Raw genomic sequence first — 27,866 nt, 5'->3', positions numbered from 1 at the left:
CAGCTTTTTCCATTTGCTAAAAGTATGTGGTTTTAGGTCTTAGATTTAAGTGAAATAGCTACTTGCAATTTCAACCTTTTTTTAATGAGTTTCTTTCTCTTAATGGTATATGATTATCCCATTATGGTAATCCAGCTTTGAAAAACCCATTTTGTTGCCCCTTGGAAACCAATCATGTTACACACAAACCATACTTCTGATTTTTATTTGCACTCTAGAGTATACCTTGAAATTATATTTCAACACATTAAATGTTTACACTTTAGTAACAATTTTTTTAAAACTACAATTGCTTCTTGTTACTCCAAGAGATTATATCATCCTGCCTTTCCATCCATCCATCCAGAGTTATTACCCTCCTTCTCCCACTCCATCAACAACCTGGACCAGAGCTCCAGCATGTTCATCTTAGGACAAGAAGGATGAATCTAACTTGAATTATTTTCACAGTCTGGGAGAGTTGCAAACATTTGACCTGCCTTCATCATCATTTTGTCTGCAGTTCTACTTTTGACATACACCATTATTTTATTTGGAAACACCAACAGTAATTATTGCCGTTTTGTGGATGACAAAGCCACACTCATCTATATGGATCAAATGGCATTTGTTGACACTTATTTGGCAGTTATTGTACAATATCATTGCTGTGGCTTCAGTGTTGGACTTCATCTCTATGACTATCTTCCAACAGGTGGAACATAGCCTTATCTTCTGTCACTCGCAGTACCTCAGGGCATGCATGGGAGTCTGTCACAAGAATGGCCCAAGTACTGAACAGAGCTACTCAACACATTCTGCCCAATGCCATAACTGCAGCTATAAATATAAAGTTGGTGGAACAAGACTCAGTGCTCTCTGCATACACGTTCCTGAAGGACATGATAAGGCCAAGCTAAGAGCACAGCCTTTACCTCTAACCTTCTGTTTCAAGGATTTTTTTGGGGGGTGGCATTTTTTCCCTATTTGAAGCTGCTCCATAACAGATGGAGTCCCATCCAGTTGGATTACCTAGAAGCTGTCTCACATACCTTAGGGGACAAAAGATATTGTCTCCAAGGTAAGGGGTGGTATTATGACTGGGTAATGTATTTAAAGAGGAAACCAATTTTTCTTTGTAAAATATGTTTTTTTAGGAATATGTACCCAATCATAATACACATACACCCACCCAGCCTTCCCACAGTTAAATCCATAGAGAGCGTGCCGTACACTCCAGTAATAACTGACAGGTACACAGGTTTTGTTGCCAATCCTTATACCTAAGGGGAGATCACTCTGCCTTCCCACCACATAGGTCAGCAGACAACACTTATCTCCCTTTAGCCAAAAAGTAGTATCTGGAAGGGCTGGATTTGTAGTTGTAATTCTCCTAAGGCATTATGATTAGGTAAGTATTCTTGAAGAAACATATTTTACTAGGAAAAATTGGTATTCAGAGAACCATGCATTCATACATACAGGTGTATACTGATTATATAAGCATGTCTAATGTATAGCATGAATAGAGTATCAACACCGTTTACATATATTCACCTTCCTATCTCATCAATATGCAGTGATGGTGGTGGCGGGATTTTTTCCCTATTTGAAGCCGCTCCATGACAGATGGAGTCCCTTCCAGTCAGGTTACCTAGAAGTTGTCTCACATGTCTTAGGGGAGCAGAGATGGTTTATACAGGGTATGGAGAGGTATTATGATTGGGTAACATGTTTAAAAAGGAATGCATTTTTTCCTAGTAAAATGTTTCTTCGGGAATATTTACCCGATCATGATACACACGCTGCCACCCAGCCTTACCCCAGTTACACTGATAGAGAGTATGCCTATGCTCCAGTAGTAACTGACAGATTCTCACTTTTTGCCACCAGTCCTTATACCTAAGGTGAGATCACTCTTCCTGGCCACCTCATAGGTCAGCAGACAACTCTTAGCTCCCTTTAATTAGAAGTAGTATCAGGGAGGGCTGGATTTGATGGAGCATATAGTATCTGGGCATGTCCAGGAACAGTTTTAGTTTAATTAATTCTCAGCACCATTTTAAATTTAAAATATATCATCACATACTCCCATTTTGTTAGTATCACTCCTGTCCCAGGGTTCTGCCCGTGGGTGGGTCCATTGTATCAAGAATTGGGACACTCTTTTGTTAAAGTCATTTGTTTGCCTTCTCTCATTACCACACCTGCCCCTTGCTACTTTTCCAAGGTGGGGTCATCAGGTAAAGAATTTTGATGGGAACACATTTTAGGTATAAAAAAAGTATTGGCTAAATTTCTTCACCACTCATACCCTTGGGTCAAGTGACTGTGTTGTGCCTTGGGGTCTATATGTATGACACTTTAAAAATGATACAAGTTTTGATTATATATACTTAGTTTATTTTAATAATCATTTAATCAATTAATCTCAGATTTGGAATATTATATGATCTTAACATTGTTGTACCCGGGGTTACACCCCAGGATGGGGTCATGGGCCAAGTGGTAGGGTAGTTTTACTGAGAAAAAAGTATTCTTCCTTTTAACATTTTATTAACCCCTTAGCTAATCCACTTAATTTATGGGATCATTTTTTTTCTCCAAAATTTTTGTGTTTTCTTGAACCACTGTTGCTCTGAGGATTACATCCCCAGGTGGGGCCAAAGTAGTCTAGAATCAGGGCACATCATGACTAATTTTTTTCATATATTTATTTCAACCCAATTCACCCTCAATAACACATGAACAACAGTGTCTATAAACATTGACTATGGCATAGGCAAGAGCATGAGATAGCTAAGGAGACTAAAATTTTGGTAAACAGTTGGGTGGAAATGGAGTGGATTGCTATAAATTTTCATTGATAAAAGAGAATTATAATCTCCATTGTCCTACACAGATATTCATCTATTGGATTTTAATATTTTCAATCCAAGTCAATAAATTGATGATAGATTTTTAATTTATTATGTGCTCATTTTTTCCCCCATTAACTTGACATTGTCAGAATTGTGCAGTATTACCCGATACTGAATCCCCTCGCCAATACACATATAGCATTCACGTGCATAAAGGAACTACTTTCTATTGTAAACAAACAATGGACACAGACACCAGCACTTTTGATTTGTAAAAAAATCGTACACTCTCGTAAGAGGTGCTTTACGTTGTGGTTGTTTAAATTTGTTTCTGAATGAACTAAAACAGATGTTTTGTGGACTGCCACATACCATCTGCTTTGGCACATTCCGTGTTGATACAATTTTTCAGATTTAGGCTAGCTACAGTATACAACAGACACAAGAAAAGGTACTTACAAATAACATACAAGTGACAAATCATATACTGTCTTCTTTAGCTGGTGATAAGAATGGCCAAAAAAATATACTTAGTTTTACATCCTGAATTTCCTCAAAATGTACTTTCTTAGTTCTGCAAATCTGAATTACATGAGCCATGTCATAGGTTCTCAATCTTGATAACACATTTCGAAATTGTACTGTAATTTCGATGATAAGTGTAATTACATCCTGCTTACTGCACTCAAAATGAAATAAGCATTAAATTCCATAGTGTCTTTTTGATAATTGCAATTGAAAGACTTCATATTTTTCCCACATTATCATTTCAAACATTCAGTGACAGAAACAGAAACAGAAACACATTTGCAGATGTCAACACTCTTCTCCCTAGCTTCTTCAGTCCGATGTATTTCATGTGGAATTGTCAAATAAAAATCCAGTTCATAATCACGGAATTTCGTAGAATCAAAAAAAATACCAAAATCTATTCATTCCAGATCAAATGGAAAAGTTGTTGCAATGCACATTCATTCATAATATGACTCCAAATTTCAATTTTAACTAGACACGCAATTTTCTTTCGAAACTTATGTCGAGTGCGCGACTAAGTTCAAATTTATCTGGGCGGAGTTATGTGCACAGCAATAATGTTGTGTAATGATGAATATGCGCTTGTGTATTTAGTTTGGAATGCGGCATACATTCATTTATGTTGTTTCTTGTAGTGTATTTTGTTTATATAATTAAGCCATAGGTAGAAAAAGAAAGTGAGCATATAATAAAAAGGTTACTGCATTTGTTTGGGAACATATGAACTCGTTTTGTCAGATGGATATACTGCACTCCCAAGGTCGTGCAGTATTCCATCCAAAAAACTTGTTCATATTTTCCCATACAAATGCAGTAACCTATAAATACCATTAGATTAAGTTGATATGCAGTTCTTAGAAATTCCTGTGCCAGTAAAGTTGCAGTTGCTTCCCTTGTATTAGGTCAGAACATTTGTCCCCATTGTAAGCAAACATCAGCACACAAAAGTTTCATAGCTAGAAATATACTACAGTCCTACATCACTTGTATCAACAAGTCAACTATTTCAACAAGAATGCAAAGTCCTGGTCCCTTGGTCTGTTATTACCAAAATTGTCATGCTTATGTCGACATCGAGATAAAAAATAAACGTACATATCGACAGAAGCCCTTGGTCCTAGCTTGAACAAATCCTTTGTTTTCTGATCATTTATGTAGACAAGCTGCCAGTTCCGACCCATACTTTCTTCAACAATTAGTTGATCTTGCTGCCAGGCTTTAATGTTGCAGTCAGATAAAAAAAAAGGCTTTTATTTGGTCCTATATAGTTGGCCTCTTGACTTAAATAAAAGCAATGAAATTGGATCAAGTTTTGCATTTTCCAAAGTGATTGGTGATTAAAGTTTATTATGCTGTGAAAGTTTCCTTTTTAACTTTATTTATATTTATGATGGCTACCAACGGCAGTGTAAAACACGGATTAAATTTACAGTCTCTGGAAACTAAATATCTGGCTGTTAAGGAAGTTGAGGGTGGATCATCTCGCAAAGATGTCTTTGAAATGTTTTCTCTTAAACATAACATCCTGTCAGGATGGATGAAAGCTGCTGAGTCTATAAAGAAAGACTACGTTGAAGGTAACTGCACTCCCCAAAGGAAGAAGCAGATGACTGCTAAATTTGAAGACGTGGAGGTGGCCACAGCAAAACGGTTCAATGAAACCCACATTGCACATTCCACCCTATCCATAGATCGTGATATGATCATTGAAAAAGCGAAAGAATTTGTGAAAAAACTTAGCGTGGAGAACTTCGCTGCAAAAACGATTGGTTCAGTCGCTTTAAAGACATACTGCATCAAAGGTCAACTATGTATTGTGGGAAACAACCTAAAGACCGCATCACTGTTCTAGTCACATCGAATATGATTGGTAATGATAAAATGCTGCTTCTAGTTATTGGCAAGTCTAAGAAGCCTTGCTGTTTTAAAATGTGCACCATCTTCTTGTGGATTATTATACAAACACAAAAGCTTGGATGACGTTGGACATTTTTATGGAGTGGATAAGGAAACTTGACAGAAAAATGAAAGTGCAAGGAAGAAAAATTGCCTTGCTTGTGGATAGTTGTTCTGTGCATCCACGTGTGGATGATCTCTAACACGTCCAACTAATTTTTCATCTGCCCAATACCACGTCACTCATACAGCCGATGGATCGCGGAATCATCCAGAATCTAAAACTTCATTATCGAAAACTTCTTGCCCACAAAAAGCTGGCTGCGATTGATCAACAAGAAGAATTTAAGGAAGATTTGCTTGGGGCTCTGTACAACTTGAGGAAGGGGCCCCTAGTGGCTGAGTGGTCTAAAGCGCTCTCTGTTACGGACCACTGCCATCTCACCTCTGCGTGGGTTTGAGTCACGGATTCAGCCAATGTGGGTATGTGAGAAAACTTGCCAGTAGCTTCTCGTGGGTCGGTGGTTCTTTCTGGGGGTTTTCCTGGGTTCTTCCTCCACCATTAATACTGGCCACCATGTATAGCCTATCATGTGCTGAAAAATGTCATTAAATCCTACAACAACAACAACAACTTGAGAAAAGCTTCAGGATTAGTGAAGCCAGAGACAATGCAGAACTGCTTTATGCACGCTTTCTTTCCCAAAAATGAGGAATTTCATGGATTCTCCCCATCACATATCCCACATAGTCTTGAAGAAGATGGCTTATATGAAGGTATTGTAATTCTGATGGATAAGTTTTATCGGATGGCTATTTAAAGAGATGACAAGGAACAATGCCGAGCAGCTCTAGCAGATGATGACATTATTGCTGCTATAAAAATGGATTATGTTTCTGAAGATGGCATGGAAGACACCATAATTGATACTGATGCTAATGATGAATCAGAAACACTACCTTTGCCATGTGTTTCATGCAGAGAGGCCTTTTTAATGTACGATGGTTTGACAAGTTTTTTTTGCACAATCAAACTCATTGGTCATATCGGAAGAAGTGCATGGTCACTTGGAAAAGTTGTCATTAAAATCTTTTACTGCTACATGTATTTGTATTTTGAGAGAATTCATAACTTGTTATCTCCAGGATGTATTTTAAATGTATACCACTTGAGCTGATATTGTTACAATATTGTATTGTAAGAATCATTTTCTTTGAATGATTTTCTTTCACATCAGCGTTTGTCAATGTATACAATATTATGCCTTCATTAATCATATCAGCTGCATATCTCTTGTTCGCTTGTACGTACTTTTCACAATGAATTCTGTAACTAAATACACGTACTGTTTATACCAACTTGTTGACAGGTTTTCATTTTCCTGTGAATAGCCCCATCCCCTTGGTAGCCTCAATAAGATGGGAACAGACTGACCAAAATCTAGGCTAATTTAAGTACATGTACTTGAAGCATGTAAATAAGAACTATGCAACCATGTGCTAATGCTGACATTGAATATCGTAATGAATGTTTTTCATATCAGGATGTGACCAGTGCAATATTTTATTGTGGATTTTATTACACAAAGGTAACCAAAATGTAATTTGTCAATATACAAGTGTATTTCACACTGGTTTTGTCTTCATGTACTCAAAATTTTCATTGTTGAATGTTTTCTCAAAGTGCTAGTCACTGACGACAGGTCACCCCTTACTGACGAATTTAACTTGTATCTTTTTTTCAGACCCACAACACTTTTCTCGACATCTGCCTATGTCGAAAATATTTCCTCGGGCCCAATGATGTCAACATAAACGGGTAGGACTGTAATAAACCATTGGAGCCAAGTCTTCATTTTACTTCCCTAAATTTTGTAAAATGTATATTATGATTAATATTTAAGGCAACTAATGTCACATAAGGTCACAAAATAATTTAATTGTATATTGTTATTTGCAATCACCTGATATATTTTTTTTCCAGGGAGCCAGTGCATGGGGATATAATATCTCCAATTTAATACCAAGGGCAACTTATGCCATCATAGTGAAGGCTGGCAATGATTTTGGCACTAATAATGACTCCAAGGCCATCCAAGTTGATATAAATGGTAAGTTTATTGTTTTTTACTTTCAGTACCTTAACATTTTTAAAATAAATGGGCATTTTTATTTTAAAACTTACACTTAAAAATCAACCTTGTCCATCGTCAGATCAGTTAATTGATTGGGGTTGTATTTTTCTGACCTGTGTTGTGACACAGTTTTGTTTGAAGAGTGTAGTGTACATCAGAAATGTTTGCAATGTAAAAATAATTTGATTTCTACTGTACAGTTCTACCCACTTATATCAACATCCCTTATGTCAACAAGCCACCTATGTTGACAGAAATGCAAAATCCCAGGCCCATTGTCTATTGTTAATACCAGATTTGTTATGCTTAATTAGGTTTTCACAGAAGTGCTCTTGGGTATCAGTTTGACAGTCAGTCGACTGTTTTTCAATTGTTTAATAAAAGAGAACATGCCATGATTATACTGTTTACATTAAAACAGAATTAAAAGATTTAAACATGAATTTCACCTGAAGACATATTTAATTGGTGTTTATTGCTTTCAGTGTCACCACCTGTTAACATTTACCAGAAGTTTTCATTAATCATTATTCACCATACATTATTATTTACATTGTAATGAAAAATATTTTTCCAATAAAATCTAACAAAATATGTGATTTTTTGTTATAAATGGTGAATTTCAGGGTGTAGATTCTGACTTTTCAGGCACTAACCACCATTTTGAATGATAAAATGAGCAATATATCAAAGTTTCATTTACCATTTTTGATTGCAATTTTCTTCATGTTCAACACATAGGGACCAATTTCTTTTATATTTTCTTTGGGATCTATGCTGGATACTGCATTTTAAGCAGGTTCATGGGTTATCAAGTGAGTGGTGTATTTAATAATGCATTAATATGTAGATATGTGTATTTACAGATATTTATGAATACTGCTAATTTATTTTGCAGTCTTACCCCCGGGAAGGCCTCAAAATGTACATGGACAGCTTGTGGAATATGTCTTTGTTAGACTGATTTGGGATCCTCCCACCTCTGAAACCAGTATCACAGGATACAATATAAGCTTTTCTTACATGGAGGACTCCATGAGAATTCAACAGCATGTAGGTTATATGAAAGGTTTTTATATTTAAGCTTTGAAGGTGCAGTTTTCTCTGCAGTGAAAATAAATGTGTACACTTGATTGAGCAATACCAATACGAAAATTGTTGAAATCAGAAATATACCCATTTAATAAAGATTTGCATGGCAGCTACATATATTTCATCCCTTATCCAATTTATACACTGCATGTTATTTTCCATACTAGAAAAATGGGATTTGTATCTATTTTCAATATCCCCTTACTTTCACATGCACCACATATGCACACCAATGCATCATATCCAACTGCAAACAAACACAGACCCTGATCTGCCGTCTCACAAAACACCAGAAGATCAGGGTTTGTGTTGATGGTTATGCTGATTATTCCTAACAAACCAGACAGACTTTGAACTGCATTGTGTAATGGCAGGTTGGGTCTCATATGTGTAGTTGGATATAATGTACTTGTGAGCACATATGGCACAGCTTTTACCTAAATTTTACAGTATAGCAACTGAAGGATGAAAAACCACTTGGCATCATGATAAACAATATTTTGTGCTGGAAAATGGAAGTTGATGATAAGGTCATTAAAAAAGTTAACTCACAGCTTTATCTTTTGAAGAGAATAAATTCTTGTCTTCTTCAAGAACAAAGAATAATGCGTATATCATGCTACACCTAGAATATTGTTGTTCTGTCTGGCGGTAAAATAGTGATACAGAAAATCATCAAGGAATAATGAAATGTCAACAACACAACAAAAAACAGCAGCTTGAGTTATTATTGATGCTCATTTAGATACACAATGAAAAAGCAACTCTTTTTGAAAGCCTAAAGTAGATTCCATTTCAGCAGAAAAATCAGTTTGAAATGGGTTTACAAGTCTATAAATCCTTACATAGACAGACTCCTGATTATCTTAAATGTAACTTTAAATTTGTTGAAAAATGTACATATGTATGAGCTAAGATCCATCTCAAACAAACATTATATTTACCTAAACCAAACTCAGAGTTTTATCAGAAGAATTTTTCTTTTTCTGGAGCCAAACTATGGAATTCCATAGCACTCTATATAAAGTCAGCTGACTCATGTCAAGCTTTCAGAAAGCTTATTAGTCAACATCTACAGAAACAATCATTTGTATGATTTAGTTTAATTTAGTACTGATGCTCTTTAAAACATCATTATTTCATGTACTCATCTGAATTCTTTTACACAGATTCACTACTAATGTTTGTATGACTCTTGTATGTACTCATCTTTGAAGCCTTGTGGATATTTTTATTGTAGCAGTAGATAAATTACCTAGTTTTAATAGCATTTCTTGTCTAAAGACACCTCATATTACAGTAATTGTGCATTGTATATATACCAACATTACTTTCAGGTGCAATGAACAGGGACAGAATTTATCTTTTGTATGACACTGTGAATAGACATTGTCTCTGAATCCATTGTCCTCTCTCTTAAGATCTGCCGTCATTCTATCTGTTGAAGTGCTTGCTAGTGGGTCAACTCTGTGTTCAGTCATGATCAATGAATTTCACTTGCAGAACAAAAGAGTTACAAAGAAATTAGTAAGCAGTTTTTGCAAACGTATCAGAAAAAAAACAGATGCAGGTGTAAATTGTCAGAATGCAAAACAAAACTGACTGCCACATGATCTGAGAGAGTTCATTCAGTGGTTATAAAGCCATCATAGGAAATTAATATTTAATGATCAGATATATCTGCCTTGTCAGAATAAGCTGTTATGAATATGAATTTGTGATGATAAAAATAAGTTTAAATTTTTCTAATGCAACACTGTAAAACCTTAAAAAAATAGGTTAAACAGACATATACACAGAGTATTACAAAACAAACTCACACAACAGTAAACGTTTTGGCATAATTGGTTTTGTCATGTCCCACCATAGATGTGAAATGAACATATAATGTTTCTTTTTGTTATCTGTTTTATATGTCTGTCCGTTACACCTTGGTAAAATGATGTGCTTGGGTCACTCTATGACAAGGCATCTGTGATCCATTAACTTGTTTCTGGTTTAAATACAGATGACCATGACTGCAAATCTATTTTTTGCTCTTATTCAGATGTAGAAAATTCATTAAATTATGTCATTCTCACCTAAAGTGATTTTCTTATTTTAATATCTTAGACAACAGTTGAAGCCACGTTTACGACAATACGGCTGGGTAGATTAAAATACAACACTGAGTATGAGATATATGTGACAGCATATAACAGTGATGGGTCAGGACAGCCGTCTGATGTGTACCATATTAAAACGGCAGAAGGTAATATAACAACAGTACCATATTTACCGTATATATTGGGACATGAAAAAATAGTTATTTATTTTCCACCCTGAACTTATGATGAAACTTCATATGTCCCAAGACTTTAGAAACAAAATACATTTGTGTAGAATTTGTGCCCTCCCCTCACTGCACATTGCAATAAAATAGATAAACAAAATGCTTATTTGATAGTAAAATGAAAGAAACTAACCTTGTATTGTTATCATTTATTCCTCTTTTCATCATGAGCATTAAAGAATAAAATATATCCACGAACTCCATATATATATATATATATATATATATATATATATATATATAGACATTATCTCGCAAATGAAATCATTATTTGAAAATAAATTCACTTGAGTGCAAGTGACAATCTTTTTGCTAGCATTAGTTGCAAAAAGTATTATTAAAAAAAAGTTATTACTCTGTATACTATGTACTCGCTGACATCAAAGTCCATTTGTATTAATTATAACTACAGATGCCAGGCAAATAGAAGCCCGGATGGTGAATAAACACAACTGGTAACAAGCAGTAAACTCATTGTTTGAACTTACCGACAGGGCACAAAGATGAATATTATTTTTAAGCCAATTTTTTTAAAAGGATATCAATACAAAGGTTATTTTATTACAAAGCAAGCTGACTTTAGAAGATGATTTTGGAGTCTTTGAAGTGTGCCAATTTGTTTTTTTATATTTTGAAAATACAAAGTTGCTGAGATATGGAAGCTAACTTTGATTTCTTTTCACCGATGTTCACTAGAATTTTGAAAATAAATTGAAACAATGGAACAATTTTTAAAGTGACACAATAAGGTGCTTCATGCACAGACATCAACAATCTAGTGTCGCCCAGAAGAATCAGAGAAAATAAAACCATTGATAAATTTGTGAGGACAGAAGAGAAGAAGATTTCACCAACAATATGATCATTTACATGGATGAAATTCTAGTGTACTTTGATTTCATGCCTGGATTGACTGATGGGGGTCAGAGTGTGAAAATTAGCACTACCAGTGCAAATTTGAAAAATCTGACTTTAGTCCTTGCAGTTTCCACCAGAGGAGATGTATTGCCTCTAACAATAATTTTTCACGGCATGAGAAAGAATGGATCCTGCATGTGCAGGAGAAGGGTTGTGTTGACAAGATGCTGCTCCAGTGGATTAAAGAGTTTTATCTCAAAGTACACAGTTTGATATTTTTTAAAATAAAATTTCTGTAGGAGTGCATTTTCTGACATGTAATGTTTGAATGATTTAAAAGGTGCCCAAAATCTTACAACTCAAAAACACGATGTGTCCCAAAACATAGAGTGCCATAGGTGGCACTACAAAAACCAGCTCAGTATGATTGATGTTTACAGCGAGTGTCCAAAGATGCTTCCATGAGACTGGTGTAGAGGCATCCAAAGATGCTTCCATGAGAATTGGGTGGAGGTGTCCAAAGGTGCTTACATGAGGTAAACAGTTAAAGGGGCAATTAAAGGAACAAGACAAGAGAGCATGTTATAAATCATCTGACTTTTGGGCGTTCATTCTGGGAGACATAGAGCTGTCATCCCTACCCCTCAGTGTAGATTACCTGAATTGCATCAACAGCCATGAACACTTCTGATCCCGTGCAATCTGAGGCAGTCAGTTCTTGGAAATATGGATGCTACATTTGAAACAAGAAGCTTTATCCTCTAGGTTGTTGATGAACAATTTGGATCCAAATGACATCCCAAGGTCCCCACCCCATCAATTTATAGCCTTAGTACCACTGAAATTGAACACACAAGGATTATGCTTTGAATCACCAACCATTTAGGTGGGGCCCACAATAAGTATGGTGACAGCATAACATCATCATTGCTGTGCAATATGGATACAGGGTGTGCAGAAGGAGGAGACCAATCCCATCGACCCAGTGGTATGACAGAGATTCTGCTGATCATTCTGATTTGACTATGAACAGGTTGAATTCAGCCTTAAACTTGCTAAAAATTTTGCTACCATCTGATTGCCTGCATTCTTTGGCAGTTATTATTGCATTGACAGTAAAGGCCTCAGAAGATGTTGATGAAGAGGATGAACAGTCATCTTTTCACATTTTGCCACAAGTGGCAATGATTGCCAAAATTACCAGGCATTTCTCAGATAAGATTAATGACATTGGCAGTTAGAGGATCTTCTTTTTAGCTGAGTCAGTTGCCTGCATTTTGTTCATCTCACTGATTTAAGTCGAATACCACTCCGATATTCTTAGTCTAGATTAGTTTCTTAAATGTCTAGGCCTTCTTGATGTGGTGGTGGAATAGCTCTGTCTTGTTTGCCTCTTCATGTGCCCTATCAGACAGCCTTTCTAGCTCATTAGTATACAGTCTCAAGTGGTTTATACCACCGGATTATAATCTTGAATGACATCAAACTCTTTCAGCTTCATTGACAAGAAATGGTGTGGACTATGGAAGGAATACCTTTCCTCATGAAGTCACAATCTATACAAACTCGAGTTTATTTGGTTAGGGGACACTTGCTGCAGTGCTTCTGGATGATCAGCAGCAAGTAGATGAAGGTCCTTCCCATCAGCCTATTGAAAATGAAGGCCATTCTCCATGAATTCCAAGCTATGAGGGAAGACAGTTTTGATAAAGTTAAATACTGGTAGCTTAGACAGGGTTCATAGTGAACTACCTCTTCAAACAAGGGAAATGAAATCACCAGAGCTCAACATTATGGTATGTGATTTCTTGGTTGGTGTGCCTACTACCATATCTACATACAAGTCGGACACATCACAGACAGGCTTAATGTTCAGGAGGATTCATTTCATACAGAGTTGTCTCCATCTTTCATTGATCTTGTGCTTTCAGTGGTCAACCAATTCTAGACCTGTTTGCAGCAGGGTGAAACAACAAACTGCCCCTTTCATCTCTCCGTTCCCTGACTCAGAGGGATGGGCCATTAATGCCTAATCAATCAACCTGGAGGAGCTATGGGCCTATGCTTTACTTCAGAAGTTTTACCAAAACTTATCTGGAAGATGACATGCAAAGATTGAAGACATAATGGAAAGGACGTTATTGGCTGCAACAAAGATCTTTTGTATTGTTGTCCTATTTCAGCAATATCCAGGCCCCATTTGCTCACTTTGTTCCCAAAATGAAAGCTTGACTTGCTTGTGTTTCATCCGCCATCTTTGACATAATTGAAGCTGCTATCTTACAAGACTTGCTTTATGGTAGCACTAGCTTTCATGAGTGAACTGCAGGTACTGTCCATGGATCCAAATTACATGAAGCTTTGTTCCAATGGGTCATTTGTATGAATGATGCAGTGTGATTTTATCTTGAAGTTCACAGGTAATTGTCTACAGGCAGTATAAAAAAATATAAGAATTTGATCATGCTCCTCAATCAACCCAATGAGAGAGGTGAAGCTACAGGACCTGGGTCATGCTTTCAGATGCTATCTGATTCACACAAAGATCATCCATCAGAATTTGTTCTTCCAATTTAGATAGGAAATTAAAACATACCCCACAAGCACTAACCTTAGCCAAAGTAAGCAAAAATATGACCCCATAAGTACTAGCCTCAGCCAAAAGTAAGCAAAACATGACCCCACAAGTACAAGCCTTATAGCCAATGTTTTTCAGCTAGAGCTTGATTCTCAGGTTATTTCTTTACTTCAGTGAAAATGGTTAAGTGTTTAAGTATTCCAATAGAAAAATAATTTATCCCCCCAAAAGTACTTTCTCTTCATGTTAGAACTTTGGACATGATTGATATGACAGCATTTATTTGTATCAGAAGTGAATACGTTGTCATTGTAGTTTTTATACAAATAAAAGGTACATCCAGAAGTTATTGTGTAAATTTGTGTGCTTTCTTTTTCAGTTACAACTAGTTTACCACCAAAGACACAACAGCATGTGGGTGAGTACTTCCTAGTGGAGGTTTTTGAAACTCATTATATATTCAGGCATTATTGCAGTTCAGCAAGAGAGAGAAAGTGAGATAGTATACTTGAGGCTCTTGTCACATAGACCTGAGTTTCAAAGAGAGATAGTGTACTTGAGGCTTTTGTCACATAAACCTGAGTTTCAGAGAGAGATAGTGTATTTGAAGCTTTTGTCACACAGACATAAGTTTCAAAGAGAGATAGTGTACTTGAGGCTTTTGTCACATAGACATGAGTTTCAAAGAGATAGTGTGCATGGTACATGATGCTTTTGTCACATAGACCTGAGTTTCAAAGAGAGATAGCGTGCATGGCACATGATGCTTTTGTCACTTAGATATGCTTAGTGATTGAGGCTCTCATTATTTAAACCCGAGTTTCAAGCTAGATAGAGTACTTGAGGCTCTTATAAATTAGACCTGAGTTTCAAAGAGCAGTTTATTTCTGCTATTCCACTGTAATTTCTAGGGACTATTTCACAAAAATATGACTATGTCTCAAAGAATCAATTTCACAAAAGCTGAATGCCAGAGTTCTGGTGTCGATTGTTAGGTCCTTTTTGGTTCTATCATGGAAGCATTTGAGAATGCTGTACTGTACCTTATTAATTCAAGCATTATTTTGTATAATTATGATCTAGGCCATTTCATGTATGTGTTTAATGATACGATGAACTACTGACATATAAAATAAAACCACGGGATTTATTATTACTCAGAATAAGACAAGAAATTCTTAACTCTTTACCTAGTACAAGTACTTTTGCATGCCACTCCTGACTTTCAGTAGAAGCACATTTTGACTGCTCCATCGGATTCTTATATAAATGTCTTTCATTGCCTACAGTAAACATTGGCCATTTTGAGCTTGTTTTTATTGTGCTGCCTTCAAGGAATACCCAAAATTAAAGACTTTAGGTATGGAGGAAAATGACTATGACGTCACATTACAAGGGAATATTTTAGTACTCTTTTGTCTCGGTCCATAGCTGCTGGTCATGATGAAACAAGAAATATCCCATGTATTCTAGTGTATGATAATCTGAAGGTGTTCTCTGATTGGTCAGAGGTTGGTTGATTGACAAATCAAAATTGGCTCTTGTAGTTACAGTCGGATAAAGAGATACTGACCATGTGGTCATGGCATGTGTGCCAGCCAAGTAGTCAATTAAAGGCTGGACAGCAAATGAAGAAATTAATCAAAGTTGTTTGTTTACAGAAAAATAGAGGGTCCTTGGGGGATGAGTGGTCTAAAGCACTTGCCTATACCAGTCACTGTCATCTCACCTCTGTCTGCATGGGTTCGAGTCTAAGGCTCAGCCAATGTTGGCGTTAGTAGAAAGTTTGCCAGTAGCTTACTGTGGATCAATGGTTCTTCCCAGAGTTTTCCTGGGTTCTTCCATCATCAGTTATACTGGCTGCCATGTATAGCCTATCATGTACTGAAAATGCATTAAACCCAAAACAACATCAACAAACAATAAATCAGGCCAAACACTAAACAGCATATAGCACTGTCAGTTTTTCTTATTATATAGAGTAAATACACTCTGAGAAAACTACGTGGAAAGCCAGTTGCAGAATCCCTAATACATTGGATATACGCCAAAGAATTGCAGATGCCACCATCAGTGTCTTATTATCTCATTTCTCTTCTTCCTTATCCATGTGCTATTTCTACTTTATTATCATGCCTTCGTAAGAATTGGTAAATTCATTACTTGTCACAATTAATCATTTGCACAAAATTTTCAGGTCACAGGTGTCAGATTTGACTGGCACAATGTCAGTATCATGGGCATAAAAATCTACATAATGCAATATCATGGACATGAAAATCTGCATCACCCAGTATCATGGACATGAAAATGTACTTCACCCAATATCATGGACATGAAAATGTACTTCACCCAATATCATAGTCATGAAAATCCACTTCACTCAATATCATAGTCATGAAAATCTACTTCACCCAATATCATGGACATGAAAATGTACTTCACCCAATATCATAGTCATGAAAATCTATTTCACCCAATATCATGGACATGAAAATCTACTTCACTCAGTATAATGGACATGAAAATGTACTTCACCCAATATCATGGACATGAAAATCTACTTCACTCAATATCATAGTCATGAAAATCTACTTCACCCAATATCATGGACATGAAAATCTACATCATGCGTCATTTAAAAAAATATATGCACCCATTTCTTGCATCCCATCCTTTAGCCACATATTGACACACTGCACCTAACAATCCCAAGAGCGAGTGAAAACAAAAATGTAATTATTGACACCATAGATAAAATGTATTTTAAATTTTTAAAAATCTTTTGAGACCCTTTTTTATATTTTAAGAAAGTGTAGAATACATGGAAGAAGACAAGTTAAATAAATTGAGAAATTACCATTTTCATGTAGTCAGATAATACTGTAGAGCTTCCAGTGGCATTTACATCATAAATAGCCAATGAAAGCATTTTTATTTTGTTTTTTTTCTCCATTGAGCTATGTACAGATGTAAAGATGATAACCAGAAGCAGGGAAAATGTTTTAAATAAGGAGAAAAAAAATTGAGTTGGGTATTACATTTTATACAATACATCGCTCCATATGAGGTTTTATGAGTTTAACTCCACCCCACAATACCTTTGCCACTAGACTGTTTTATGATACACTGTTACACCATCATATGAGTTTTTATATTTGCACATTAATTCTTGCTTTCAAAAATATCAAGTTTTTAGAAAAAGTTTTAAATTATAAAACCTGCTTTCACTGTAAGAGTATTATTAAAAAAGCTAGAATAGTCATTATTAAATGACAATAACAACACATTTTCTTTTCATTTTTATTTACCTAATTAGAAGCAAACAAGCTTCTAGTCCTGGCCTGTAGAACTAAGTTTGCCAAAATATAACAATGTGCCAACCACAGGGAGAAGTCTTGTTGGAGAATATCCAAGGTATTTCAACTAATTGATAGATGGATGGAACAGTTTTTCAGTTTTTTTAAATTTCTTGTATGTAATAGATTCTCATCACAATCTTGCATTGTTTTACTTTTTTATAATTCCCATTTTTATAATTTGACTGTATTTTCTACAATTTGATTGGATGTAAAAGATCATGTGATACTGTTCTGGAATCTTATACATATTGATCAATTCTGTGGACTACTTTTGGTTCCCTGTTTCCAGGTCATTTAATGTGAAGTTTTGTCAATATCAGTGCCTTTCCTAAAAGTCCTTTGGACTTTATTTACATTGTAAGCGATTAGGTAAAATTTACACATTGATAAATACCCAACCATGATAATTTATTCCTGTAATTTTTTTTTCCTTTTATAGAAGCTCGAAATGAGAATGTGGGTTTGGCAGTAGGCTTGTCCTTTGTAATGCTACTCCTGATAGCTGTTGCTGTCATAGGTTTCTTCTGCTACAGGTGAGTTTTACTTCATTTAGAACAAATCAAAAAGGTCATTCATAAGGGTACAGTGTTTGCTACATAGTGCATTAGCACATCAGGATCTAGGCTGTTGGCTCTAATAATAATTTAAAGAGAAAAGCGTGTTGACAAGTTTTCATTTTCCTATGAATAGCCTCATCCCCTTGGTCACCTTAGCGAGATGATTACATTGGTTGTCTCATTGGACCAAAATCTAGGCTAATTTAAGTATATGTAGCATGTAAACCGTGTACACAATAACTATACAGCCATGTGCTACTGACGACAATGAAAAATAGTAGTGAATTATTTATTGAAACATGTTTGTGGACAATGGGACATAGGTCAAATGAGGACCACCATTTTATTATATACTTGTTTGCATATGTGTTTTCAAATAGGATTGATCTTTGAATTTTATAGCAAATGACCTTGACTCCAGTTCATGGATTTTTTATATATACTGTATGTTACTTGTCACATTGTGGATTGTATTACACAAGGTAACACATATGCAAGTTGTCAGTATGCAAGTGTATTTCAAACTGATTTTGCCTTCATTCAATCAAAATTTCCATTGCTTAATTTCTCACAGTCTAAATCCTTCTCACTGATAACACGTTGCTCATAACAGACAAATTTCACTTGTGTGCAGAAATCTTTTTCAGGACCCCACCAAACACTTTACTTGACATCTGAATATGTCAACAATATTACCTCTGGCCTTTTTTACCAGTAGAGCATCTGTCCATTTAAGGAACTCTTGTTTCGATAAATTGCATTGAAGCTTGATAAATATTATGGTCATCAGCTGAATGTGCATATAGACCAGCCACTTTCCTTCTGCTACTTTGATAAGAGTTACTGCCCTTTTGTCTTACAGATGAATGCAGTGTAATGGGAACACAGCTAGCCTCAAATTTTGTGATGGATTGCTTTAAAACTTGGCATATACTGTGGTCATTATTTAAGATGTGCATAGTGACAAATGACTTTGCTCCCTTTATTTTTGTTAGAGTTATTGCCCTTTTTATCTGCTTGGATCATGAGATGGTTTATGACTAAACCTCTGTGAAATTTTATGCTTTTCATGATGATCTGCTGAAAATACACATATTGAAAAATTAAAGATTTTTTTACTTACAGCTTAATACAGGTCACCATCAGGGAATAATATTCATGTTAAAGCTCCAGTGCTGCCATTTGTCATAAATTTCACCATTCTTCCAATCTAATTTAAGTTCAGAAGGATTGTTTTTGTTGGGTTTTAACGCCATTTTTCAGTACACGATAGGCTATACATGGTGGCCAGTATTAATGATGGAGGAAGAACCCGGGAAAATCCTGGAAAGAACCACCAACCCACGAGAAGCTACTGCCAAGCTTTCTCACATACCCACATTGGCCGAATCGAAGACTCAAACCCACGCAGACAGAGGTGAGATGGCAGTGATCCGTAACGGAGAGCGCTTTAGACCACTCGGCCACTCGGGGCCGCAAGTTCAGAAGGAAGGAAATGATTTGTTGAAAACATTTTCTGACAAACCATTATTATGAATAATCAGAATGTTAATGTTTAAGTGACATTCAGCTATTCAATTTAGAATAAAGAGTTCCACTCCTTAATTTAGTCAAGGAAGTTGCTCGTAGTTCCAATCTTTTTCTGCAGTGCTCCAAAAGTAATATGATACATTCAGCAAATTCCGTCAGTGACTAAACTAATAACAACATTTGCAAATTTCACACCAATTGATTCAAAAGGGAATGAAGATAGGCAGGCTTACTTTAAGTGGATCTGAGAAGAAAAAACGTGTTAGATAAAAATAAGACTTGGGCGAATATTGGTGATCAATTAGGGTGCTGGAACATACATTTAAGGGCTGATATGGGCTGAAGACAATGCGACACAGTGTGGCATTAGCTTCTTATGTTTATAAGAGTGATGTCATCAAATCTTGTATGCCAGCTTTTGACTGAAATCAGTTGTCCCATGGATGTTGCTAATCAACATCAGTTTAATTCATACACATGTGGAGAATGGCAAGGTGTCTCAGTTCAAGGGAGAAATTACAGTGCTCATAATGTGATTTTTTTTTTGTTATAGGGTTTAACGCCATTTTTCAGCACAAGATAGGCTATACATGGCGGCCAGTATTAATGGTGGAGGAAGAACCCGGGAAAACCCCAGAAAGAACCACTGACCCACGAGAAGCTACCGGCAAGCTTTCTCACATGTCCACATTGGCCGAGCCCGAGACTCGAACCCACGCAGACAGAGGTGAGATGGCAGTGATCCGTGACGGAGAGCGCTTTAGACCACTCGGCCACTCGGGGCCCCCTCATAATGTGATGAAATGTCCATATTATATGGTTTTAACACAACGAAAGGATGTTTAGAACCAATATCTTGCAAGATTCATTATTCAGATAATTTGGCATATACAGCCTTTTGCATGTAACGGATGCATTGGGGCTTTAACCCCAGGTATTTTATTTGAACAAGTTTTGGAAGATTTGTTTTCCCCAAATTACAGCTGGATGCAATGTGTGACAGAATTGTGTGAACTAAAGTCTTGCAGCTACTGACTGATTTGTCATTCTTATTACATAGTATAGGTGTTATCTGAAGATGTACATACAGACCAAGCACTGATCATACTGATGTACATACTGATTGATCACTGATCATACTGATTTACATAGACAAGTCACTGATTGTATTGATGTACATACAGACAAATCACTGATCATACTGATGTACATACAGACTAATCACTGATCATAATAATGTACATACTGACTGGTCACTGATCATACGGATGTACATACAGACTAATCACCGATCATACAGATGTACTTACTAACCAATCACTGATCATAATAATGTACATACTGACTGATCACTGATCATACTGATGTACATACAGACTAATCACTGATCATACAGATGTACTTACTAACCAATCACTGATAATACTGATGTACATACTGACTGATCATATTTATGTACATACAGACAAATCACTGATTATACTGATCATAATAATGTACATACTGACTGATCACTGATTATATTGATGTACATACTAACCAATCACTGATCACACTGAAGTACATCCTGACCAATCACTGATCATACTGATGTACATACAGACTAATCACTGATCATACAGATGTATTTACTGACCAATCACTGATCATACTGATGTACATACTGACCAATCATATTTATGTACATACAGACAAATCACTGATCATACTGATTTACATGCTGATTCATCACTGGTCATACTGATGTACATACAGACAAATCACTAATCATACTGATGTGCATACTGAGTGATCACTGATCATAATAATGTACATACTGACTGATCAATAAGTATACTGATTGTTGTTGTTGTTGTTGTAGGGTTTAACGCCATTTTTCAGCACACAATAGGCTATACATGGCGGCCAGTATTAATGGTGGAGGAAGAACCTGGGAAAACCCCGGAAAGAACCACCGACCCACGAGAAGCTACTGGCAAGCTTTCTCACATACCCACATTGGCCGAATCCTAGACTTGAACCCACGCAGGCAGAGGTGAGATGGCAGTGATCCGTAACGAAGAGCGCTTTAGACCACTCGGCCACTCGGGGCCCCAGTATACTGATGTACATACTGACCAATCACTGATCATACTGAAGTACATCCTGAGTGATCACTGATGTACATAGAGACTAATTACTGATCATACAGATGTACATATGAACCAATCACTGATCAAACTGATGTACATACTGACTGATCACTGATCACACTGATGTACATACTGACTGATCTCTGATCATACTGATGCACATACAGAACAATCACTGATCATTCTGATGTACATGCAGACAAAGCACTGATCATACTGATGAATATGCAGACAAATCACTGATCATGCTGATATACATACTGACTGATCACTGATCATACAGACATACATACAGACGAATCACTGATCATACAAATGTATATACTGTATACAGAACAATCACTGATCATACTGATGTACATGCAGGCAAATCACTGATTATACTGATGTACATACTGATTGATCACTGATCATACATATGGACCATCACTGATTATACTGATGCACATACTGTATACAGAACAATCACTGATCATACAGATGTACATACAGAACAATCACTGATCATACAGATGTACATACTGTATACAGTACAATCACTGACCATACTGATGTATATCCTGACCAATCACTGATCATAATGATGTGCATACAGACTGATCACTGATCATACAGATGTACATACTGTATACAGAACAGTCACTGATCATACTGATGTACATACTGACTGATCACTGATCATACAGTTGTACATAAAGATCAATCACTGATCATACTGATGTACATACTGACCAATCACTGATCATACAGATGTACATACTGACTGATCACTAATCATACTAATGTACCTACTGATCACTGATCATACTGATATACATACAGACCAATCACTGATCATACTGATGTACATACACACTAAACATTGATCATACTGATGTGCATATGGATCTATCACTGATCATACTGATCACTGATCATACTGATGTACATACGCATCAAACACTGATCATACTGATGTGCATACAGATCTATCACTGATCATACATATGTACATATTGATTGATCACTGATCATACTGATGTACATACTAACTGATCACTGATCATGCTGATGTACATACTAACTGATCACTGATCATACTGATGTACATACAGATCTATCACTGATCATACTGATGTACATACTGACCAGTCACTGCACTTTCAAGAGTTTCTAAAATGTACTGCTTCTTTTGGTTTACAGTTTAAACTTACAGTTACTGATGTTTTTCAGTGATGCTGGTATATATCATGGTCATCATACACCATGTGCCATTGTCATCTTTTTTTGTTTAAGACAATAATATTATCAAAAAATGCCCTTGTCTCAATTCACTATAATTCCAAATTAGTGCTACAGTTCAAGAATATTGTTGATCAGCATGTTGTATTACCAGTGAATAATAATTTGAATAAGTTAATCCACCCAAATCAAAACTGAATATACCAATAAGACTGATTCAGCTTCAAGATGTTAAGGCAAAATTGAGTAATTTCTCAAGTAAACAACATGGTATAAAAAGCTAAGACACAGTAACAGAGCCCAGACGTAGGTCAACCTCCTCTCTAGAACCTTCAGAGTGGCAACACATTTAGGAATATCCAAGTGAAAAAGTGTCCTAGATTCAGATAAACATGTTTACCTGCAAATATTTTGACCTAAAAATTTAACATATACTATTAGAGAAATATTAGTCATGTGTTATGTTGTTTACAAAGTATGTGTCATTGGCTAGGAACACCATGAACTTTATTTTGGACAAGGTCAAGTATAAAACAGTGGTGCTTGATATATATCAGTGATTTTTGGTACATACCATAGTCATCACATGAAGTGATCCTTGGTGTACATCATGGTCATCTCATAAAGTTGATGTTTGGTATATATCATAGTCATCACATGAAGTGATCCTTGGTGTACATCATGGTCATCTCATAAAGTTGATGTTTGGTATATATCATAGTCATCACATGCAGTGATCCTTGGTGTACATCATGGTCATCTCATAAAGTTGATGTTTGGTATATATCATAGTCATCACATGAAGTGATCCTTGGTGTACATCATGGTCATCTCATAAAGTTGATGTTTGGTATATATCATAGTCATCACATGAAGTGATCCTTGGTGTACATCATGGTCATCTCATAAAGTTGATGGTTGGTATATATCATAGTCATCACATGAAGTGATCCTTGGTGTACATCATGGTCATCTCATAAAGTTGATATTTGGTATATATCATAGTCATCACATGAAGTGATCCTTGGTGTACATCATGGTCATCTCATAAAGTTGATGGTTGGTATATATCATAGTCATCACATGAAGTGATCCTTGGTGTACATCATGGTCATCTCATAAAGTTGATGTTTGGTATATATCATAGTCATCACATGAAGTGATCCTTGGTGTACATCATGGTCATCTCATAAAGTTGATGTTTGGTATATATCATAGTCATCACATGAAGTGATCCTTGGTGTACATCATGGTCATCTCATAAAGTTGATGGTTGGTATATATCATAGTCATCACATGAAGTGATCCTTGGTGTACATCATGGTCATCTCATAAAGTTGATGTTTGGTATATATCATAGTCATCTCATGCAGTGATGCTTGTTATATATCAAGGTCATCATATAAAGTGATGCTTGGTGGTATATATCATGATCATTGTATGAAGACCAGTCAATGGATTTTCATTATTTATGTCCTGGTGGCTAATGTTATGGCCCGTCATGTATCCATCAGCAATTGCTTGATACCACTCTGGAGTCCATTGTACACCATGTGTACTCCATCCATCATGTATCCATCAGCAATTGCTTGATACCACTCTGGAGTCCATTGTACACCATGTGTACTCCATCCATCATGTTATCCATCAGCATTTGCTTGATTCCACTCTGGAGTCTATTGTACACCATGTGTACTCCATCCATCATGTATCCATCAGCAATTGCTTGATACCACTCTGGAGTCCATTGTACACCATGTGTACTCCATCTGTCATGTATCCATCAGCAATTGCTTGATACCACTCTAGAGTCCATTGTACACTATGTGTACTCCATCCATCATGTATCCATCAGCAATTGCTTGATACCACTCTGGAGTCTATTGTACACCATGTGTATTCCATCCATCATGTATCCATCAGCAATTGCTTGATACCACTCTGGAGTCCATTGTACACCATGTGTACTCCATCCATCATGTATCCATCAGCATTTGCTTGATACCACTCTGGAGTCCATTGTACACCATGTGTACTCCATCTGTCATGTATCCATCAGCAATTGCTTGATACCACTCTAGAGTCCATTGTACACTATGTGTACTCCATCCATCATGTATCCATCAGCAATTGCTTGAGTCCATTGTACACTATGTGTACTCCATCCATCATGTATCCATCAGCAATTGCTTGATTCCACTCTGAAGTCCATATTTCTGATCTGATTTCATTTATGCTTGGAATATGGATTTATATCATGAATATCTCAGACATGTTCAAGAATGAGTGAGATCCATGAACATTATTGAGGTTAACTGGCACCTGATTGGCTCACCTTGTTTCGAATCTAGATGTCACATTTCAAAGCCAAGTTTTATCAGACTTGCAATATATGTGAATATCATGGATAAATTTTATAACAAACACGATCTGGAAAACTAATGAGGTGATCTTACATTTGACCAAGCTTGTTACCATTCTGGAGGCCATATTACTGATCCAGTTTTCATCAGACTTAAAATATGGACTTGTATCATCAAGATCATTGATTGGTTTGATAAAGAACCAGATCCATGCATGTTATTAATTTTATCTTACTTCTGATTGGCTGAGCTTGTTACTCTGAAGGCCATATTTATGATCCATTTTTTATCAGACTTGGAATGTATGCTTCTGTCATCAAGATCTTAGATAATGTCAGTGATGAACAAGATCCATGGATATTTATGAGGTGATCTTGTTTGTTATTGGCTATGTTTATTGCCACGCAGTAACTTGTAATTCTGATCCAATTTTGGTCAAAACTGGAATACATCATCAGGATCTTGTAGAGTTTTGAAGCTAGCACAATGAATGCATATTAACAAGGTGCTCTTGCTACTGATTGGTTGAGATTTTACTTATCTTAAAATCATATTTTTTTGTGAGTAAGAGACTGCATATTAATTATGTCTTTATCTTTAGAAAGAATTTCTTGCATGTTAATTATGCCTTTATCTTTAGAAAGAATTTCTTGCAGGTTAATTATGCCTTTATCTTTAGAAAGAATTTCTTGCATGTTAATTATGCCTTTATCTTTAGAAAGAATTTCTTGCATGTTAATTATGCCTTTATCTTTAGAAAGAATTTCTTGCATGTTAATTATGCCTTTATCTTTAAAAAGAATTTCTTGCTTGTTAATTATACCTTTATCTTTAGAAAGAATTTTTTGCATGTTAATTTTGCATTTATCTTTAGGAAGAATTTCTTACATGTTAATTATGCCTTTATCTTTAGAAACAATTTCTTGCATGTTAATTATATCTTTATCTTTAGAAACAATTTCTTGCATGTTAACTATACCTTTATCTTTAGAAAGAATTTCTTGCATGTTAATTATGCCTTTATCTTTAGAAAGAATTTCTTGCATGTTAATTATACCTTTATCTTTAGAAAGAATTTTTTGCATGTTAATTTTGCATTTATCTTTAGAAAGAATTTCTTTGCATGTTAATTATGCCTTTATCTTTAGAAAGAATTTCTTGCATGTTAATTATATCTTTATCTTTAGAAACAATTTCTTGCATGTTAATTATACCTTTATCTTTAGAAAGAATTTCTTGCATGTTAATTATATCTTTATCTTTAGAAACAATTTCTTGCATGTTAATTATACCTTTATCTTTAGAAAGAATTTCTTGCATGTTAATTATGCCTTTATCTTTTGAAAGAATTTCTTGCATGTTAATTATGCCTTTATCTTTTGAAAGAATTTCTTGCATGTTAATTATGCCTTTATCTTTTGAAAGAATTTCTTGCATGTTAATTATGCCTTTATCTTTTGAAAGAATTTCTTGCATGTTAATTATGCCTTTATCTTTTGAAAGAATTTTTTGCATGTTAATTATGCCTTTATCTTTTGAAAGAATTTCTTGCATGTTAATTATGCCTTTATCTTTAAAAAGAATTTCTTGCTTGTTAATTATACCTTTATCTTTAGAAAGAATTTTTTGCATGTTAATTTTGCATTTATCTTTAGGAAGAATTTCTTACATGTTAATTATGCCTTTATCTTTAGAAACAATTTCTTGCATGTTAATTATATCTTTATCTTTAGAAACAATTTCTTGCATGTTAACTATACCTTTATCTTTAGAAAGAATTTCTTGCATGTTAATTATGCCTTTATCTTTAGAAAGAATTTCTTGCATGTTAATTATACCTTTATCTTTAGAAAGAATTTTTTGCATGTTAATTTTGCATTTATCTTTAGAAAGAATTTCTTTGCATGTTAATTATGCCTTTATCTTTAGAAAGAATTTCTTGCATGTTAATTATATCTTTATCTTTAGAAACAATTTCTTGCATGTTAATTATACCTTTATCTTTAGAAAGAATTTCTTGCATGTTAATTATATCTTTATCTTTAGAAAGAATTTCTTGCATGTTAATTATACCTTTATCTTTAGAAAGAATTTCTTGCATGTTAATTATGCCTTTATCTTTTGAAAGAATTTCTTGCATGTTAATTATGCCTTTATCTTTTGAAAGAATTTCTTGCATGTTAATTATGCCTTTATCTTTTGAAAGAATTTCATGCAGGTTAATTATGCCTTTATCTTTTGAAAGAATTTCTTGCATGTTAATTATGCCTTTATCTTTTGAAAGAATTTCATGCAGGTTAATTATGCCTTTATCTTTAGAAAGAATTTCTTGCATGTTAATTATGACTTTATCTTTTGAAAGAATTTCTTGCAGGTTAATTATGCCTTTATCTTTAGAAAGAATTTCTTGCATGTTAATTATGCCTTTATATTTAG

The 27,866-nt window shown here is 35.3% G+C and overlaps 1 protein-coding gene across 1 annotated transcript in view; it reads left to right on the top strand.

The window, feature by feature from the left end:
- LOC149803037 (Ig-like and fibronectin type-III domain-containing protein 2) overlaps positions 1–27,866 on the top strand; it is a 117,019-nt gene that overhangs the window by 72,895 nt on the left and 16,258 nt on the right. The window contains exons 17-21 of the mRNA XM_089952592.1: positions 7,255–7,381; positions 8,304–8,458; positions 10,610–10,748; positions 14,645–14,683; positions 18,067–18,160. Of these exons, the coding sequence (XP_089808718.1) occupies positions 7,255–7,381; positions 8,304–8,458; positions 10,610–10,748; positions 14,645–14,683; positions 18,067–18,160 (554 nt within the window). The remainder of the gene's footprint in view (positions 1–7,254; positions 7,382–8,303; positions 8,459–10,609; positions 10,749–14,644; positions 14,684–18,066; positions 18,161–27,866) is intronic.

The sequence above is a fragment of the Sinohyriopsis cumingii genome, chromosome 3, assembly GCF_028554795.1.
Source record: "Sinohyriopsis cumingii isolate HCF-2022 chromosome 3, ASM2855479v2, whole genome shotgun sequence".
Taxonomy (NCBI): domain Eukaryota; kingdom Metazoa; phylum Mollusca; class Bivalvia; order Unionida; family Unionidae; genus Sinohyriopsis; species Sinohyriopsis cumingii.
This window is presented reverse-complemented; position numbering and strand designations above follow the sequence as displayed.